The sequence below is a fragment of the Channa argus genome, chromosome 22, assembly GCF_033026475.1.
Source record: "Channa argus isolate prfri chromosome 22, Channa argus male v1.0, whole genome shotgun sequence".
In the NCBI taxonomy this organism is placed as follows: Eukaryota; Metazoa; Chordata; class Actinopteri; order Anabantiformes; family Channidae; genus Channa; species Channa argus.
In genome coordinates this window covers 12998683-13018519 of record NC_090218.1, presented here as the reverse complement: position 1 = coordinate 13018519, position 19837 = coordinate 12998683, and the positions used below count along the sequence as shown (strand labels likewise).

At 41.9% G+C, this 19837-nt stretch overlaps 2 protein-coding genes across 3 annotated transcripts; both read right to left on the bottom strand.

Moving 5' to 3' along the window:
- Window positions 1-3485: 3485 nt before the first annotated feature.
- serpinf1 (serpin peptidase inhibitor, clade F (alpha-2 antiplasmin, pigment epithelium derived factor), member 1) lies at window positions 3486-10558 on the bottom strand. Its single transcript, XM_067492646.1, has 8 exons — window positions 10350-10558; window positions 8734-8794; window positions 8221-8416; window positions 7068-7223; window positions 5542-5745; window positions 5193-5332; window positions 4745-4955; window positions 3486-4024 (listed from the first exon to the last, which is right to left on the bottom strand). Exons 1-8 carry the CDS (start codon window positions 10541-10543, stop codon window positions 3783-3785), a joined length of 1404 nt encoding a protein of 467 aa, XP_067348747.1. The 5' UTR covers window positions 10544-10558; the 3' UTR covers window positions 3486-3782.
- Window positions 10559-12089: 1531 nt separating this feature from the next.
- Window positions 12090-19420, bottom strand: serpinf2a (serpin peptidase inhibitor, clade F (alpha-2 antiplasmin, pigment epithelium derived factor), member 2a). Of its 2 annotated transcripts, none has more exons than XM_067492644.1 (9): window positions 19347-19420; window positions 18633-18697; window positions 18266-18509; window positions 17289-17432; window positions 17144-17186; window positions 16537-16682; window positions 13464-13606; window positions 13161-13365; window positions 12090-12649 (listed from the first exon to the last, which is right to left on the bottom strand). In XM_067492644.1, exons 2-9 carry the CDS (start codon window positions 18681-18683, stop codon window positions 12129-12131), a joined length of 1497 nt encoding a protein of 498 aa, XP_067348745.1. In that variant the 5' UTR covers window positions 18684-18697; window positions 19347-19420; the 3' UTR covers window positions 12090-12128. The 2 variants fall into 2 exon arrangements, with proteins under 2 accessions (XP_067348745.1, XP_067348744.1); XM_067492643.1 differs by having other exon boundaries at window positions 19254-19366.
- Window positions 19421-19837: the final 417 nt, after the last annotated feature.

The window sequence follows — 19837 nt, the reverse complement described above, 5'->3', positions numbered from 1 at the left end:
GCATCATCAATAAAAGATCCTCTGAAAAATGTATGCAACTCTGGAATAAAATTAGGGTTGTGAATTTGCATAAGCTCATCACAACACCACAGCAAATATGTAATTAAAGCTAAATACATTTTATTTTACTAAAACTAGCAACTAAAGTACAAATATAAACTATAATATTAACATCTTTAATAAAACCAAACACAGATTTATTAGTTTCTACGTATTTATTCTGACATGAAATCAAGAAACGTAAAATCTGAAGGTGTGTTTTATGTGTGTTTCTTTGTTATGTTATATGTATATATATATATGTGTGTGTGTGTGTGTGTGTGTGTGTGTATATATATATATGTATACATATATATGTATACATACATATATATATATATATATATATATATATATATATATATATATATATATATACATATATATATATATGTATATATATATGTTTGACCTTGTTAGTGATTTTGCACAGACAGGAAACAGTGTTTTAGTCTAAAGGTCTGTTTCTTCCTGAAGACTTTCATCATTCTGCTGCACCAACAAAAATAAGAGGAAATGGGTGTTGTTCCTGTGGATTTGTTTTTCAGGGATCCAACTTTCAAGATAAAGACAAACTGTATGTATTGTTTAACTGAGCTTCACCAACCCCCTCCTCCACCTCTCAGCAGCAGATTTGTTCAGACCCAATCTCTCTGAACATACAACCTAAGTCCTCGTGCAGGCGCTGGTCATATCTTGTCTTAACTTCTGCAATATCCAGCTGACACTAGAGCAGCACCAAAAAGGGCACATGACACACCACAGTTCAGATCTCTGCATGGCTTCCTCGGGTTCAAAGCTGTGACTCTCACCAAGAGAGAACTAAATTCAGTAGCACTTTCCTACCTGATCTCCCTCATCCAGGTCTACAATCCCTCCCACCTACTGCACTCTGCCAACGAAAGCCACCATGTTGCCAAAACTAAACCTAGAAACGTAAAAACCTAAAAATGGAGACATTTGAACCTAAAGTAGAGTAGTAGTATTGGTCATAATGTTATGCTTGTTTGTATCTTCCTTTACTATAAGCTCAAACATTGTGTGGGGTCCACATTTTTTTTGTGCTCACATTCTTCGATTAGAAAAATAAAAATGATCACTCCTACGCAAAAAGGTGTGTTTTCTCTATTAGTTACTCAGAAATACACACTTTCTCACATTTTCTTTTCTATCAGCAGGTGATAGTTTGGTTTTGAATATAAGTTGTTTTCTTGTTTGTTGGTAAAAAGGAAAAATCTACTAAGTATTTTCTTGAAATGAAAAGATTAAAATGATTATGAATTGGATAACTGCCCCAACTCCACATTTTTTTTTTTTCTTTTATGAGGGTGGTGTTTTTCGCCATAACAACTTGAGCAAATAACCTCCAAAGACTCCCCGGCCCCGAGACCTCCGCACATTTCCTGTCAACTCAGCTGCTTTTTGTCTAAATGTTTTTCAGAGATGACATTACTAATTTTTCCACATGCTTTGTCAAAGACTGAGCTTAGTATTACATGTCCACAGGCACAGATTAAAATCTTACATGGAAATAAAGATGGAGACTTTAAATACTAGAAATATTGCGAAATGAGGAACTTGACTTATAGTTGTGACCTTTTTTTATTCACAGCAGCTTCCACTGAATTAAACTTAAAAAAAGATGCAATTTACAAGAAAGAAAAGTTGGTGGTAACTTCCTCCTTTCTAACAGTGAATATGTGTCATATTCAAGAGCAAGTTGTTACAATAAGTTTCTTTTCTTTATGTGAAATCATTATCATATGAATATATATAGATAAAATAATAGGGAATGATCTCTAATGGAAAAAAAAGTGAACATGAAACCATCTGTGGCTTTTCCTGCAAACGTCCCTGACAAAAATGCTAAATACTTGTCTGTGGAAGATCTAAATAATTCAGGTCCTCGATCTTCCAAAATTACTATTTGCATGTAACCAAACTTCCTTGAAGGTTTTCAGAACCTCGTTATGAAGCAGAAGGACCAGATAACCAAGTCGTCCACGACAGCCGTCATGTCCTAAACGCAGAGGTTCAGCTGGGTCTACTCAAAAAGACATGTGGGCTGGATTTAGGACAAATTATGTCTTGTTTGAAACCAGGACAACATCACAACAAAAGGACTAAAATCAGCCACAGGGTGGCCATAGCTCAGTTGGTAGAGCAGTCATCCACAAAACAAATGTCCCACCAATGGTGGCTCAGGTGAGTCTGGCATTTACTCCTGTGTAGTCGGAGTGAGAGGCTTCTTACATTGTGTCTAAGATGTTTGATGGTGCTTCAGAGTTAAAGATGCCATTTTCAGCAGCAGGTAAAGACAGTAAAGACTGTCCATGTGACATTAATGTATGTCCTGATAAGGACAGAGCTGGTGAGAGGGTTTTACTGGGTGTTTGTCTCCCTCTGGAGGAGACTTGTGTTTGTTTGTTGAACATAATTAAAGAAAAGGGAAAATCAACGTATTTTTAAATGAAAATGTCTTATTGTCTGAAAGGTTTTGTATGAATGTGGCAAAATGCTGCATTGTTGCATAGTTGTATAACTTCAGTGTGTGTCTGTCATATCTGTCTTCATATGACGAAGCTGTGTCTTTAATCCAGTGAGCGACGGCAAAATGGGAAACGCAGAAGACAGTTTCCTGCATTCCTAGTAATTATAGACTGCAGTTTCAGTGCTGTGTGGGATCTCAGCTCCTCTTCCCCCTCTTCCAGTCAGCTCATCGTGTTCTGGGAAGTGTTTCAGAAACCTCAGGAATTCTCACTGTGTGGAAAATTAAGGCCACATGTGTGTGAATACACTCGCAATAAGATAAACTTCTACATGAAACCAAAGTGGAACTGTTGGTAACTTGTCTCTGCACCACTATATTTTGTCAGCTCACACTAAAAGTATTGGTACCCTCCACTTCCCTGCAACATGTTGACTAACCCATATTTTTTTGTTCTGTATTTAACTGACACACATGTAGCTTTGGCTTTTTAATGTATTCGAAATTATACAAAAATTTTAAATGGCATCGACAAAAATATTGGGACACTTCATCTAAAAAGCTCCATCACGCCCCCATGGACCTTGGAACATCAGCAGCTGTGGCCACAAGATGCTTCACTAGTCTTGATCTTCACCATGCTTGTTGATAATGATGCTGAATGAGTAATAAACCTGACTTCCACATTGGTTGTTGTTCTTGGTTTGCCATTAAAAAAACTTACATAAGATGGTTGTTCCATCCTCCACGTCCAGCTTCAAGGCACAACTGGCATTTGCATCATATTTTGTCAGAGTTTGAAGTTGTGTTCAATATAAGCATCCATAAATGAAAGTTTCTAAGAATATCAAACTAAATCAAATTCATCCTGTGGGGAGAAGAGACACAAAGGTTTTGGACCATTTTAAGTTACCGTCCTTATGTTCGTCAACTACCATCAAAGAAACAACATACAACGTTCGGTTTCATTGTCGTGTTTATTTCTTTCTCACAATTGACAATATTTGATTTTTTTCAACGACCCTTTGGTGAGCTCAGATTATCGTCAGTGTGTTTGAGCATCCTGTCAAATTAACATGATCACTCCATTGTGTTTCAACATGAAAAGTAAAAAATCATGTAAAATCAAATCAAAATCTAATATCCTTGCAAACATTTGCCTCTACAAACACAAAGCAAACAACTGAAATCCCTCCTAGGACCTGCTAAGAGTGTGTGCGTCTGTGTGTGTTCGTGTGTGTTGGTGTTATATTAACTAGTTCTTTGGGTTGACCACCCTGCCAATAAAGAGCAGTGCCCCTGACGAGTCGTCTCGGATGAGAAAGAGGAAAGGGCGGTCCACTCTGTACGACAGGTGGCTGGACACAGCGCTGGGACTGGGGTACTGGTTGCCCTCAGGTGCCGTCTCCATGACGACTTTGTGATTGACACTGCTAAGTGTCGCAGGCTGAGCCGAGATCTTCTCCAGGTCTGGGTCCTGTTGCCATTCAGAGAGACCTGCAGGGAGGGAGAGGAGAAGAAGGAAAAGAAGAATCGAGGAAGCGGGGAGGATGAGAAGGTGGAAAAGTGAGGGATGTCAGAATGTTCCATGTTCAAATATATAAATGTAAAGCTGTTTGCAGACAATAGCATGCTTTACTGAAGTGCCTTTGTAAGACAATATATTTGCCTGCGGCTTGGATCCTGGTGTGGTCATGGTCATGGTTATGTCGATAGTTATAGTAGATATTTATTTAGGAAAAACATTATAGACAAAATAATTGCAGGACTGTGGCAAAGCCATAGTTCTGGGCTCGTGTTGCGATAAGCATGTTTGCTTAGATGCTATGACTGACTTGTTTTCTGACTCGTCTGCCACCAGCAGACACAAAAACAACTTGTGTGATTGATTTTACAAGCTGTTTTCTGCCTTAGCAAGTTACATCATATAACCTGCTAAACACGTGTAGTAAATAACCGATCTCGATAGGCTGACTGTTGCTGAACTCCATTTATCATGGATATTTATGCATATTTGCATAAAGTTCTACTTTCTTTAATTTGTGCGTTCTTATGTCTCTGTCTCACACAGTCCGGTGTACTGAGCAATTACACTGGATTTTCATTGTGGATAAATTGCAACTGTTTCCATGTGCGTTTTATTTGCATCCTCGTCTGATTAAAATCAACAAAAAAGGTCTTTGTCAGACCTGGCTTCAGTTGTGGTCCAGAACTCACCTATGTCGCTGAGCAGTGGCAGCAGGTCTGTAGAGTAAGTGAACTTCAGGGCAGGCAGAGTAAGTGAAACATCGGCAGAAAGGAGCGTCCTGGAAAGGTCCTCAACAAACTCAGCAGTCAGACTCTCCTCCAGCAGAGTCATGTTGGAGGTGACCTCATCAGGCAGGAAGATGAACATGCTGATATCATCCTGCATCTGGATCTGAGCGATCTGAAAATGGTATTTGCATATTAAATATTATAAAATTCTGATAGCAAAGCAAAACTGACTAATCGAACACTGAATATCTGAGCCTCGCAGTGCTGCCCTTCTTACCAGCAAAACTTATAATGGCAAGATAAGAGATTTCTTACACCTTCAAGAACTGCATTAAAGGTCTTTGAAATTTCTCAAGACCTGTTGCACACACAGCAACAAATGACATGCTTCAGAGCAGAAACCACAAACCGTGCAGCTCAGATCTGAGTCTGCTCCCATCTTGATAGGGTAGTTATCCTGTTGCATCATGGGAATACGGACAGGTGTCCCGCCTTCAACTTGAAAATTCTCCAGCCCTCCGCTCTGACCGAATCGAGTCACCCATTTTCCTGTTTACAGAAAGATACTCCTGCACCTTGAGTTCTATACTGAACTTTAGTGAGTGTGGAATAAAACTTCAGTACTAATCCAGAAATCAACATTTACCTGCCCAACAGAAGGAAGCAGCACATTGTTCTAATCAATGCATGAACCATTACTTTAAAATCTACTAAGGATGTTGAGAGGTTTTAACCAAGATTAGAAAACAACCACACACCTTTAAAGTAGGCGGCGCTCACAGTGTTCACTCCTGAGTTGCGGGTGAACGGCTTGGCCAGGAAATTCTGCACCTTCCCACCTGTCTGCTGATTGATCCAGTCGTTGATTTCCTTCACATCTTTGGCTCCTCCAAGCAGGGCCTTTGGACGAACTCCATACTGCTGCTCCACAAGAGTGAAGAACTCTTGTTTCAGACGTAGTCCTGCCAATAGATGGTTTAAACAGCATACAGTTCAGACTTCAGTTGATCAAAAACCTTCATAAAAATAAAGACAACAAACATCAGGAACAACCCTTTTACATTACAGTCCATTCAGAAATGTTTCAGTCCCCCTTCACTTTTTTCAAATTGTCATGTTGCAGCATGATACTAAAATCTTCAAAAAAAATGTCTGCAAATGTTTTGAAAAGAAAAAAATATCACATTGGTCTAAGTATTCAGACTCTTAGAAACAACACAATTTAGCTCAGGTGCCTCCCTTTTCTACACCTTCATGTTTCTACCCCTCTTTAATTAAATTGAAGAAGGCCCCACAGCTGAAAATCTATACTGTATCAGAGCAAAAGCCACGAGGTCAAAGCAACTGCCTGCAGAGCTTAGAGACAGGATTATTGCAAGTCACAGATCTGGCTACAAAAAAAGTCTGCTGCACTGCAGGTAGCCATTGAGTTTCTGCTTCTCTAGCCATTGCGTTACTGGCCACTATCACCAAACAATCGAGGGAGAAGGGCCTTAGTAAAAAATGGGACCAGGAACCCAATTGTCACTCTGACTGAGCTCCAGACATCCAGTGTGGAGATGAAACAAAGTTTCAGAAGGACAACAATCACCTCAGCCCTCTACCAATCTGGGCTTTATGGCAGAGTGGCTAGACGGAAGCCTCTCTTAAGTGCAAAACACAGGAAAGCCCAGTTGGAGTTTGGAAAAAAAGCACCTGAAGGACTCTCAGACTGTGAGGAACAAGATTCTCTGGTCTGAAGAAACCAAGATTAAACTGTTTGGCCAAAATTCTAAACATTATGTCTGGAGGAAACTGCTCATCACCTGCACGATGCCATATATCCCTATAGTGAAGCATGGTGGTGGCATCTCATGCTGTGGTGGTGTTTTTTAGCAGGAGGGACTGGGAGTCTGGTCAGGGTTGAGGGACAGTACTGAGCAAAGCGTCTGAATACTTATGTGGATTTTATATTTTGGTTTTTAAATTTCACAGACATTTCTAAAATTCTGTTTTCACTGTGTCATTATGGGGCACTGAGTGTTGATACACGAGAAAAGAATTTAAACAAGTAACTGTAGGCTGCAATGTAAAACAAAAGGAAAACGAAGGGGGTCTGAAAACATTCTAAATCCTCATTACCTAAAATAGCTAATTAATTCACCATTTATCACAGCCTTTCCCAGATGGCTATGAAAGAATCTGCTGAATTTAAGCCACATCTTATTTTGTTTTACAGCGGCTGGAAAGAGACCGAAATAGTAAATGTTGTTTGGGTTCCATTACCCAACCCACATGAACTCACGTCGTGCCAGGTAAATGCGTGCAGCGGTGCTCAGGCCTTTTCCGGTGGTCGTCACTGACGTCAGCAGGTCTTTCAGAGTGTTGTGAAGCTGTGGGTCTTGCAGAGTGTGGTACCTAAGGGCCCTGTACAGCTGACTTTGAGCACGATCAGACCCTCCTGTGGATCAGAGGAAGCATATTATTTCGGACAAAGGCATATTGATGATATAACTAATACAACAAGTATAAAAACTGTTTATCAGCATCCTATACAGCAGTTATGGCTAAAATTATGTAAACTTTCAAATCCAGAAGAGACTGATGAATCTAAGTCCAATCAAACAATGGCTCTATTTTAGCTCTGACTTTGTTCTGTAAGAGTTCCTGAGAAAAATATCTTCAGCTGTCATGTTTCCACCTGCTATTACAGAAGAGGCATGATTGTTATTGCGTCTAGGGGGTGCTGCCATCCATGAACCGCAGGGTCAGGGGTTCTGGCCACATGTTGAAGTGTCCCTGGACAAAAATCTTCAGACAATCTGAACCTGTAGATGCCTGTATCCAACAATTTCTCAAAAGGGATTACAGACAATGATTATTTCTCCTGCGAGGGAGACATCATGTGTGCAGCTACACTGCCATTATCTAAAGAAACTGCTAAAAAGTGCTACTTTCTGTTTGGCTGTTTTGGATAAATTTCTATTAAAAAAATCGTAAATTGTGGTCCAGAGTGTTTCAGACTGTTTCAGAGGGTGAAGATTCAAAGCAGCTTATAGAAGCAGCCGAGCTACAGTAAATGTTTGAAGTTGAGATATTTGGTCCAGAGTTGCTAACACTCAGGCTAAAGCTATCCTGACCTATACTGTCTGTGACTGCTATTTATGTGTGTTATGAGCAAGGACAAACATGTCTTTATTGTCTTTGTCATTATATCCCACAGTCTCAGCTCAAACTGGTTCATGTCTGAACTGCGTGTGGAGCAAGCAAAGATACAACCTCCCCACTAAAGATTCATGTGACATTGATAACCATCTGATAACTGTGGTGCTTCTGGGAAAACAGCAAATCAAGGAGAAATAGCTTTAATTGGTTTGGCCGATGAGCCCGTACACACCGTGGGCACCAAAGCCAAAGCACCAGTTTGGTTTTAGTTTGTAGTGTGTTTGTGTCTTCACCCATGGACAGCTGCGTCAGCACTGCAGACACACTGATGGGGGCCAGGAAGATGTTGGTTGCAGCCTCGCGACCTGACATTGCACGGAACAGGTTGTAGCCGAAGTCAGAGGTGGCGGCGGCCATCTTGGCAGCCGGCGTGGTGAAGAGCTCCACATGTTCCTCCTCCCCACCCGCTTCTTCGCCTCCTGTCTCTGACTGGAACAGATCAACAAATACATGAAATCCTGCAGCTAATATTGCAGCAGGACTTAAATGTTGTGCATTTGTTTTTTGTGCCGCATCTGGACAACTCTGTCTTATTTACTGCATATTTTTTCTGCCCTGCCCCCAACAAATAAAACCAAATAATAAATCATAGATTCTCCTCCTGTCTCTCTAGAGCTGAAAATGTGGGTTAGTCCACAGCTGTGTTTCCTCCTGTGTCTTAGAACATGTGTCTGCAGATGGAATATACCAGATGTATTTCATGCTAAAACAGACGTGTGACCTGTGGAGACAGGTGATGTGAATACCTGAGCCTGACAGAAGCTCAGCAGGAGTCCAAACGCCAGCAGAAAAGTAGTTAGCTTCATCCTGAAAGACAAACACACATGAAGGCGTGAGCGAGAAGAACAATGCCGGGACAGAGCGGACGTGTCCCTGCAGGACTCAGCTATGTGTTAGTGTGGAGAAGCAAATGCTAATTCAAACCTGAAGGTGATAATATCTTTGCTCAGGACCAGCACCAGGTTGGCCTTTGGTGGCTGGGTGGGACCACACCTGGTGGGGTGGGATTTGAACCTTCAGCTTTTTCATTCTAACCCAATGCTCTTCCACTGAACCACTAGCCCCCCTATTCCAATGCATCTTAAGACACATTTTAAATTATCCAAAGTGGCCCTTTAATCTCTCTTTGTCCTTTTCTTCCTGTTTCCATTAAACTGTAGTAAAACATTTTTGTTGTATTTTTTTATGAACAAACTGAAAAGTTTCCTGCTTTAAATCTGATCAGATTCAACATACTAACAAACTAAACAACAAACTAAACCAAGTCATCACAACAATACAGAGACACTTCAGGGACAGTGAGGAGAGTCCCAAACACTTTCCAGACGGTGTTTCCTATAATTGCAGCGTGACGCCATTAAATTATACGACCTGCTGAAACTTCTCCATGAAATACAAACTGACACGTCAGGACCATGACAAAACCACACACACACACACACACACACACATACACACACACACACCTCTACAGTTTATGAACCAGTCATTTCACTGCAGCCACAGAAACACACACACTTTCCTTTGTTCATCTGCTCACATCTGGACTAACACATCTGGTTCTCGTAGTTTCACAAAAACGAAAGTCTTTCATTTGAGGCCCACAGCACATGCCTGATGGGAAACACACACACAAACTCTCTGTGATGAGTCTGGGTGGGTGATGTGGACAAAATCCTCCCAGTTATTTTATCAACCAGTCATCAGTGAATCAAATGCCAAAGAAATAGGACTTTAACCCATTTTAAAAGGTTTTACATGGAATAAAGTAGGAAACCCGATTATTACAAAATAAACAGATTATCATTCATTTTTTTAAACACAGTTGCACCTGAATGCAGCAAAGGCTTTTGGAAAATAAATCAGTAAAGTAAAAGCACAAAAACAGATGAAGCGCTGCTGATTCTCCAGGTTTTCTAAACTGTTAGAATAAATGATAAGTGTGATGTGTTAAAACTGTGACATAATCCTGCAGCACATGGAACATTTACACTTTTGCTGCAGGAGCTAAACCCTCAGATTCACTGCAGAGCTATTCAAACGTCGAGGTTTCGACCCTGAAACGAGTCCACACAGCTGCAGAAAACGGGGAGTTAAATGTCTCCAACGTCTTTGTCACAAGCTTAAAAACAGGTGAAAAGCTGAACTCACTGACTGGAAACAAACACATATGTAAAAATGTTCAAACTATTCGGCCTTTGTCCCGCACTCTGCAGGATGCTCAATGACTAAATGTAAAAGGATCATCCAACATTTCTCTTGTCTCCAGTCCCGTTCTCGTATCGTGCGTCACAAATTTAAGTTTCGGTGAGATTTGCGTAAAAGCGCAAACCGAGCCACAAAGTGCAGGACTCGCACTCACCTCTGCTCTGCTCCTGGACGGTCCACGTCTCTCACAGTCTGTCTCTCTGCAAGGGAAACTTCGCACTGTTGACGCCTCCCAGCGCGCACACAGCTGCGCGCGTCCAGCTGCAGCTGGCAGAACCTCGGGAACGCGCTGTCTGGACAAAAGCAGCTGGAGGAGGACGCGTGGACAAATGGACCGCAAACAGACATCGCTCAGAATGTCTTTACTGCACAGACATAACATTGAGCCACAGCGGATCATCCATGCTCGTCTCCTGGCTGATGTAGCTTCATCTTTGTTGATTGAACATGACTCATTCCAACATTAGTGACGTTTTGAAATCAAAGTGAAAAAAAAATCTTGTTGGAGGCCCTACAGGTGACCCCTATGAATCCAGGACCCCTGGAACTTTGGAGGCTAGTGAGACCGCCTTAGAATACACTCCACTAGGACCCTGAATCATCTAAAGTCTCAAGAAGCCCCTATGAGCTTATGGGTTTACTGTGTGGACTGTTGTCCTTTGAGTACAAACCTAATTTCCACAAAGGCTGGGACACTGTGTAAAACTAAAAGAAAGTGCAATAATTAGCAAATCATTTAGAACCATTTTTGTATTTGAATAGTCTGAAGACAGCTGAAACTGAGAAATGTGATTATGTTTTTAAAATGATTTGACCATTTTGCATTTGATGGCAGCAACATGTTTCAAAAAAGTTGGGACAGAAGCTCATTTACGTCTGTGCTGCTTTAAGTCTTCTTCTAACAACACTGTGAAATCAGGTGGACTTTGGGTGGACGGACACAGGAACAAACAAATATCCCTAATTTGTCCTCTGAGGGTCTCCCACAGTAGTGCAAAGCTCTGCAGTAGCATAATAAACTAAGAAGTTTGGTTTTTGGCTGTTTTAACTGAGTTAATTATCATTTCCTAAAGTCAAAGTCTGGTTCAGCCTGGTCCATTTCTTCTACCTGTGCTCGCCTTGTTTCCTCCCACAGGCCACAGACGTACAGTTTGTTAAACTGGTGACTCTACTTGAATGTGAAAGCGTGTGGTGCGGGTCCACCCTGCCTTTTGTCAAATGATCAGTTTGATCGGTTCGGATATTTGAAGATGTATAGATTGTAGATTATAATTGAACCAATTCATTATCATAATTATTGTGCACAGTGTTTAGCTCTATAATGTGACCGATGTGTTAAGAGGTTTGATACTATTACTCAAAGTTGTTGAGGTCTTGGGTTAGGGGCCAGGACATCAACTAGCTGGCAGCACGTGTTGCTCCTAAACTTGGATTTATTGTTCAGTGTTAATGGAGCCTTCACAGATTATTCCACAGTGGCAGGGTGGAATAATAATGTGATACCATTCTGCAGGCACAATGTTCTTTTTCCTCATTTCAAGATCAGAAACTGAATCATTTGTTTGTTTGAATGCTTGTTTCTGAAAATGAACTTTAACTCATGTGAATTAACAAACCAAAGCAACAGTACGTTTTGTTTTTCAGAGAGGTTTTTTGAAATCCAACATAATTACCTCAGCTCCCTTTGCCACAATACTAATGTTCTATTGTTTCTGTGAAATTACATGTACAACCAGCTGGAAGGGATAGGATGTCTTGTTTTGGAGTTTGTTGGTGGATTTGCTTTCCATTAGATACAGTCAGGCTGCCCTTTTTCCAGTCTTCATGCTAACACAAGTTAGCATGAAGTTCATATACAAGTTCATGTTTTTTTATAGAGAACAAACAAACGGCCTAAACATCCAACCATCTCTTTAATGAATCATTTTAAATTTCAGGCAGGTACAGAATTGTCTGGGTTGTAGCAGCTCTCATCACACTTTGTCTTCTCTAGCCCATCACTGCTCTCCAGTCCATTAACATGCTTTGGCTGCTGCTTCTCACCAGTGGGGGTGCTGCAGGACTGCAGGCTGCTGCCCTCTGCTGAATCTGTGTCACTGCATGACCTGCTGCTTATGTCTGTTTGCCTGTTATTGTCCGTCACAGCTTGGTCACTCATGGTGTTGTTGTTGTTGAAGGGATCGTCATTGAACATAAGTTCCTTATCGGGAGCGGGGTTTGTGACAATGCCCATGAAAAGGGGGACCAGGGAGGCATCATCGACGAGGGCGAAAAGGAATGGGGAGTTGACAGAGAAAAGAGAAACAGAGCGCATGGAGGTTACAACAGTGGTGGCTGATGCTTCCACGCCTTCTTCACTGAGCTCTACAGTGCAGGCATGTCGGATGCTGGACACCCTCACAGGCTGGTCAGAAATCCCAGACAGGTCAGGACAAGAAAACAGAGACCCGAGGCCTGATAGAGCAAAAGAACAACATTGCTATATGTAGTCTTTATAGACAGATGTGTTTCCATGTGTGCAGTCAGTGTACAGCAGGACGTCCACCTGGAAACTTTGAAGTACAGGATGTACACAAGTATCTTTTTCACACATGAGAAACTGGGGAAAGAAAACTTGCCTGATACTTCCGTATAAGAAACAGTGGCAAAAACACTGGCACATTCAGGCTACTGAAAACTGAACATATGATTCACTGATTGATTGATTTCACTTTACTGTCATCACATTCACCCAGAGTTTCATCCCAAGGCTCATATTTCAAAACACGAACATCTAACTGAACAACACTACACATCCTACATCATTTATCTCATCAGACCTTATGGAAACAACCCTGATGTTTGATCTCTGACTTAGAACCAAAGTTCGGATTTAACAACCTGACAAGGTTCGAATTATATTTAGAAGTATCCACATGGTTTCATCCAAAAGTCCATTTTGATGTAGTGAGGATTTTATGCTCACCCATGCTGGTCAGTGCTTCCTGGAGCTCCTGACGATACTGCAGCTTCACCTTAGGTAAGTTGACCTGCATCGATTTCTCCTGAGGTAGACGCCCGTAGAGGTCGGAGATGTTCAGTCTGGGGAGTAACGAGGACATGTTTTCCCTTCCTGGCAAAGGCAGGACAATTAAGAAACTGGTGTTTCCCTTGAAAGGAAAGCTGGCAACCTGGACAAGAGAAAAATAATTTCTTCTCATTTAGCTTTGCAATAACAGACAGTATCTTAATATTATGGATGAACAATACACATGAAAGTCAGTGGTACCTGTGCTCCCAGCTCTGGATCATCCAGCAGGCGGAGGGGGTAATGGGCAGACTTCATCATGTCCACTGACACTGAGTTTTGGTTATCCAGGTAGAACACTCCCTTAGAGGTTACTTGGGGGTCAAATTGTGTCCGCCATTCACCTGACAAACACAAGGAGCAGCAAGAAGGAATCTATGAAGATCAGCATCTGAGGCTGTGGTTTATTGAACAGAAAAAGCCATTTGCTCACTCCAGCTGATGAAAAGCAACTCTCTAATGTGGAGGACTCTTCAGGAGTGCGTGAAGGCATTGTGTCATTTACTGCTTGTTACAGTCAACGGTTACAGTAAATGAGGCATTGACTGTGGTTCTGAAGACGACTGTACTGTCTTGGGACTAAACTATTGACAGAAACATGCATCAAAGCAATCGACATGATGTTCTTCACTGTTACTCAGACTAAACTTACTGTAGGTGCTTCAAGAAAATGTTGGTTTTACAATTGTGTTCAACACTCATGACGTTATTCAGTCACAAGTTGAAGATATGGTGGATTCATCTTATTGCCCATTTGGCCAAGGAACACACAATCTATCCTCCCTTATAGTGGGACCAAATTGACACAACAGCTGGTAAAATAAGAAGCCCAAATGTTTTCTTCGAAGCAGTCAACTACTCAAAAAAGGCTTGGAAGAAATCTGAAGACTAGTTGGAACCTACAAATCTAGACTAAGTGTACAGTAAAGATGTTTTCAATCGACAGGCGGAGATTCTTTAGGCTTTGACAGCCAGGAATGAGTACTGTCACTGTCAGCTAAGGGAGGGATCTGTGGATCTGTGATTGTGAGTCACATCCACCCACATTGGGAGGATATTGACAGTCTAACAGACTGTGTAACACACTACATCAACTTCTGTGTGGAGATCACTGTACCCATCAGGACTGATCAGTGCTTCTCCAACAATAAGACATGGATAAACCCTAATACCAAGGCTCTCCTTATGGAAAAAGTAGAGCTTTTATATTGGGAACCAAGGAGGAGCTGAAAACTGTGCAAAGAGAGATGGAAGATCAGCAAAGGAAAGACAGGGTACAGGAGGAAGATGGAGGACCAGCTGCAGCAGAATAACATCAGCGAAGCGTGGAGAGGGCTCAAAGCCATCACTGGCCACAAGGATTCTAGCTCCCAGGTTGAAGATGCCCAGGAGTGGGTGAATGACCTGAACTTATTTTCAATAGCTTTGATCAGCTGCCAACCCCTGCATTTCCCCATTGTCCTCAGCTGCAACCCCCCCTTCTCTGCACCCACAGCAAGTTGCTCCAGCCCAACTTCCCTCAGCTCACAGCCACCACACTACACAACTCCATGACAGTTCCCCCCAGCTGTGGCTCCCCCCACCTCGCACTGCCCTTTACAGAAGCCCAGGTGATTAGGGTGCTCAGAATGACCAAGGCGAGGAAGGATGTGGGCTGTTGAGTGAGGTCCCCTGTGCAGATTAGCTGTGCAGTATTAAGCTGCACATGTTTGGTCTGAGCCGGGAGCTGGGGAAGGGTCCACTGCTATGGAAGACATCCATTTTGACCCCAGTACCAAAGACGTCTCACCCAAAAGACGCCGACCTCTCATGTGACACTGGAAATGGCTGGTTGCTAACAATCTTGGCCCTCTGATGAGCCCATGAATGGACCCATTCCAGTTTGCATACCAGCCAGGATCGGAGTTGAGAATGCTGTTGTCTACCTCCTGAACAGGGCTTTCTCTCTCTCACCTGGAGAAGACTTGGAGCTCAGAGTAATGTTTTTTGACTTTTAGTGCTTTTAATACAATCAAGCCTGCGCTTCTGAGGCATAGGATGGAGCACATGGGGCTGGACAAACACCTCACCACCTGGATACTGGATATGGGAGTGAGATATGGTTGTCTGCAACATGGGAGCCCTGCAGGGAACGGTTCAGGCTCTGTTCCTCCTGCAGAAGTTCTCTGATGACTCAGCCATTGTTGGTCCGATCACAGATGATGATGACTGAGAGTACAGGGAACTGATCCAGGACCTTGTGGCCTGGTGCCAGTGAAGCCAATGCAGGGAAAATCGAGGAGCCGGAGGTAGACTTCTGTAGAAACACATGGTCTTCACTATCGTTAGTGAACATCAATATATTTGTATCTCCACTCTCTCGATGTCCTTTCCCTGGAAGTTCACAGGTGATAATGAAAGTGAAAGGGCATTGAGAGAGTGGACTGACAAATACGTGGGTGTTCACCTAAACAGTAAACTGGACTGGATAAATAACACAGATGCCCTTTATAGGAAAGTACAGAGCAGGTTTTTCTGCTAAGGAGACTCTTTTTGAGTGCAGGGAGCACTACTGAAGACCTTTAATGACACTGTGGTGGCCTTTGCAATCTTTTACAGTGAAGTCTGCTGGTGCAGTAACATCTCTACGTCAAATAGGAAGAGACTGCATGAGTTGATTAAGAAGGCCAGCTAGGTGGTTGGAGAAAGGAGAATAGTAGGCAAGCTTTCATCCTTGCTGGAAAATCAGTCCCCGCCACTGAATGACACAGTGACATCTTTGAGCAGCTCCTTCAGTGGCAGACAGTTGCCATCCTAAGTGTCTGAGGGGAACAATATTTTAGGTCTTTTCTCCCTGCTGCTGTCAGACTTTGCAGCCAGAGCTGCTGCCAGTGAACCAAAACTCACTTTAATATACAACTCTATGACTGATTGTAACACTGAGCAACAACACCAACCTTGGTGCAATTGTTTGTTTGTTGATTGTATATTTAATTATACTGTATACTGACTTTTTGTGTTTTTACCTTGTACAGAAATTCTTGCTGTACATTTGCACATTTTCTTCTGCTGGTGTGACACAGAAATTTCCAGACTGTGGGACGAATAAAGGTTTACATTATCTTATCTTGTATATTTTTGATAACCAAATTAACACAAACTAACTTGGTCCAACCCATGTGAAAATCCCTTGGAGTCCATTACTGCTGAAACGTCAGATTTGTTATGTTCACTTATGTTTCTATTTTATTTCCTCTATTCAGTGACTATGAGTGGTTGCTGGTGGAATGTTCACCTTTGAAGTACACAGCATTCATCAGCATAAGTACCACTTCATGTGGAATACTTTCCAGGAAGTTGGGGATGTGACCATTCGTGACGTTCTCCACCCACTGGTTGACCTCTTCCACAGAGACTAGAGGGACAGGCTGTGATTTGTACCTGAAATAATCACAACTTTTTAATTCTACAGCAAACATGACACATTTACTTCCCTCTGAAAGTACTGAAACAGCAAGAACAATTCATCAGTTTTGGCTCTACACTGAAGAATATTTTATAAATATGCTTTTAAGCAACACAGGTAAAAGGATCTTGAACCCAGGGGACAAATTATTTGGCCTTACTGCTGCAAAACCTGTAAGAAAAACATCAATTATTACAGATTTTACTTGCTGTAACTCCCATTATCTTATAATGTATAATATCTTAGAATGGTATTTATACTGGTCAATATGTTCTTGTGTAATGTTTTTGTCCTATTACCTCTGACAATTTGGAACTGATCTGTAGTTGGCAGCCTTTTGTACTTGCCATGTGGTGGAGTAGACTCAAGATCTACACAACCCTTCGAATTAAAAGTACCAACCAGTATGTGTCAGAGGTGCAAATACAGTTGATACCTGGCCAGAGAGTCCTCAACAAATGACAACTTCACTTCAAATCCTGAGAGAAAATAAGGGAAGAGAAAAATCAAAGAATGGATAAGATAATGTTTACACCAAACCTCTTGAAACCATTTCCAGATCAGCACCAATCTCTACACACCGGGTCTCAGGTACATGCGTGTTGCCACATCCAGCGACACGTTGTGGAAATGAGGCGCGAGGCTCCCCAGTGTGTGATGGTAACATGGCAGATTCTCAGCGTGAAGGCTCTTCAGAAGCAGCTTTTCTGTCTTGTTACGAGCACCTGCAAAACATTTCAACCCAAACTAATTGTTTGTAAAAAACACATTTAGATGGAACAAACGCCCTGGGATATGGACTGTGCCTTCACCATGATCAGACAGCATTTAAAGAGAAGCTACTTTTTTCCAGAATGCGACATCCTAAGAGGCTGCTGTAGCTCAGTTGGTAGAGCAGTGGTCCTCTAATCGCAAGGTCAGTGGTTTGACTCCTGGTTCTTCTTGACTACATGTCAAAGTACAGTATCTTTGGACCAGGTACTTAACTCAGTGTTGGTGCAGACATTCATAGTAACCAAGAAACAAACTCATGCCTTTGGTCATAACCTTTATCCAGCATCATCAGCTGCTCAAATGTTTTGGTTTGATTGAAATCTCCACCAATGGACGGATTCAGATCTGGCTTCATAGTTTGCTCCCAGAGGGCCAAGCCTACCTATTCAGAAATTTGTCCCTCATCATTCCGACCCCTGATGGAACAAGCTGAAAGCCGTGGATTGATTTTATTTATCAGTACTGTTGCTATTGTAGGTGTTTTTTAGCCTAAATTGTCTGACGACCAACCCACACTGAGTGAACACATCACATCACAACAGACAGACTGGCGATGCAACACACCTTAAAAACGCAAAGCCCACCGGATCCAGCTGCCATTGACAAAGGATTTAACAAAAGTGGAGGTGTGTGGTTATTCTGCAGCACTCTCCTGCCATTTAGAACAGATTTAATCGAGGTGAAAAAAGGCACTAAGGACCTAAGTGTGTAACTGCTCCTGGGTCCTAATGAGAACAGGGAAATGACATCTATTAATGATGCTTCTGAACGAATCCTACCGTACCTAAGGTGAGATGAGCGAGGGCAAAGGCCAGGCTTAGAGGTGATATGATCACATTAGGCTGCTCTGGACCAACAGGAAGATTTTCCAGGAGCTGTAAACCCAGCCTCTCTATGGTGCCCCCTATTGCCCGGAGTTCCTTTGAGCTGAACACTTGCCATCTGCCACAATTTTGACTGGTTACACCTCTCCCGTTTGTCTCATCTTCATCTACAGAACCAGAAACATCAACTGGAGTGGGCTCATCCTGAGGAGAAAAAAGGTGGAGTTCACCTTTTGAAGAGGACCATCATGCGAAAGTAAAACACAAATAAATGATTTTCTATTTAGTGCTTAAAAAGGTAGTTTACTAGAATGAGCTTCTTCTTACAGTCAGTCCCAAGTGGCAGAGACAAAGCAAGAACAGAAGACACAGCTTCATTTTCAACACCCAGCCTGCAAACACAGAGACATCAGAGACTGTGAGCATATGTACATCCTGATAACACATACCTGGACCAGCATCTGTGTGCTGGCTCTGCTTTGGGCTGCAATGTCAAAGCTATTTATTTTCAGTTTTTCATTGAACCGGTTTCTCTCTTTTTACTGAATTGAGCAGATTTAGACTTTCATACATGGCTGCCATGTTTACCAGGCGACTAAAGGTTACTCTTTCAGGACTTTTTTTTTTTGTTGGCCAAGTTGCAATACACTAAATACACACAGAACAGAAAACACTGAATTAAATGAACCATATTATTCTGGCATTAGTGCAAAAACGATTAAGCTCAGCTTCATGCTAATATATAAAGTGCACCTGGATCTCTGGAGTTTGCATCATTGCTACCTGATTGCAAATCAGAACACTTTTTACAAGTCTACAACTTTATGTTTGTAAATGACAGATTGTTTCAGCAGTGCTGCAAATGATTGGCAGCACCTTTCTTTCCAGAGACGACTCCGAACACTGTTAAAAAACGTTCAGGTAAAATCAAATATGGTCCGAACTCACCTGCCCTGTGTCTAATGTTGAGGCTGCCGATAAGGAACAAAGGGGATTAAGGGATCAGAAGAATATTAAGGAGTAAAGACAGATTTGACCAACCTTCTCTAGGCAGTACAGCGTAGACTCAACATCTGCCGCCCCCCCGTTGGCTGGTTAATAATCAACCCTGGACGGATCATGGCTGTGTCTCTGGTCCCTGCACAATGTAAAAGCAAAGAGGTATAAAAGTCTTTGTAGGGTCAACTACTTTGGCTTCACCAGTGTTTTGCTATAACCCATGTTGGACCTATATTCTTTAGTGATCTCATTGTGAGCTTAGTGGGATAATTTGAGACTTAAAGGGAGACACTCTTTGTTACTGGTCAACACAGAGGACCACTGAGTCTAGGAACTGAACTGATGTCGTTTCTAATGACACAACATGTCTTAACCCTTTGTATGTAACAGTTATTAATATTACATCTGAGTAATAAGAAAGATATTAAATTAAAACAAAACTGTAAGCTCATAAAAGATTATTGTAGCCATGATGATCCTTTTTCTGCATATTGATGATCCAGATAGTCCACGCATACATTCAGCAGAGTGAG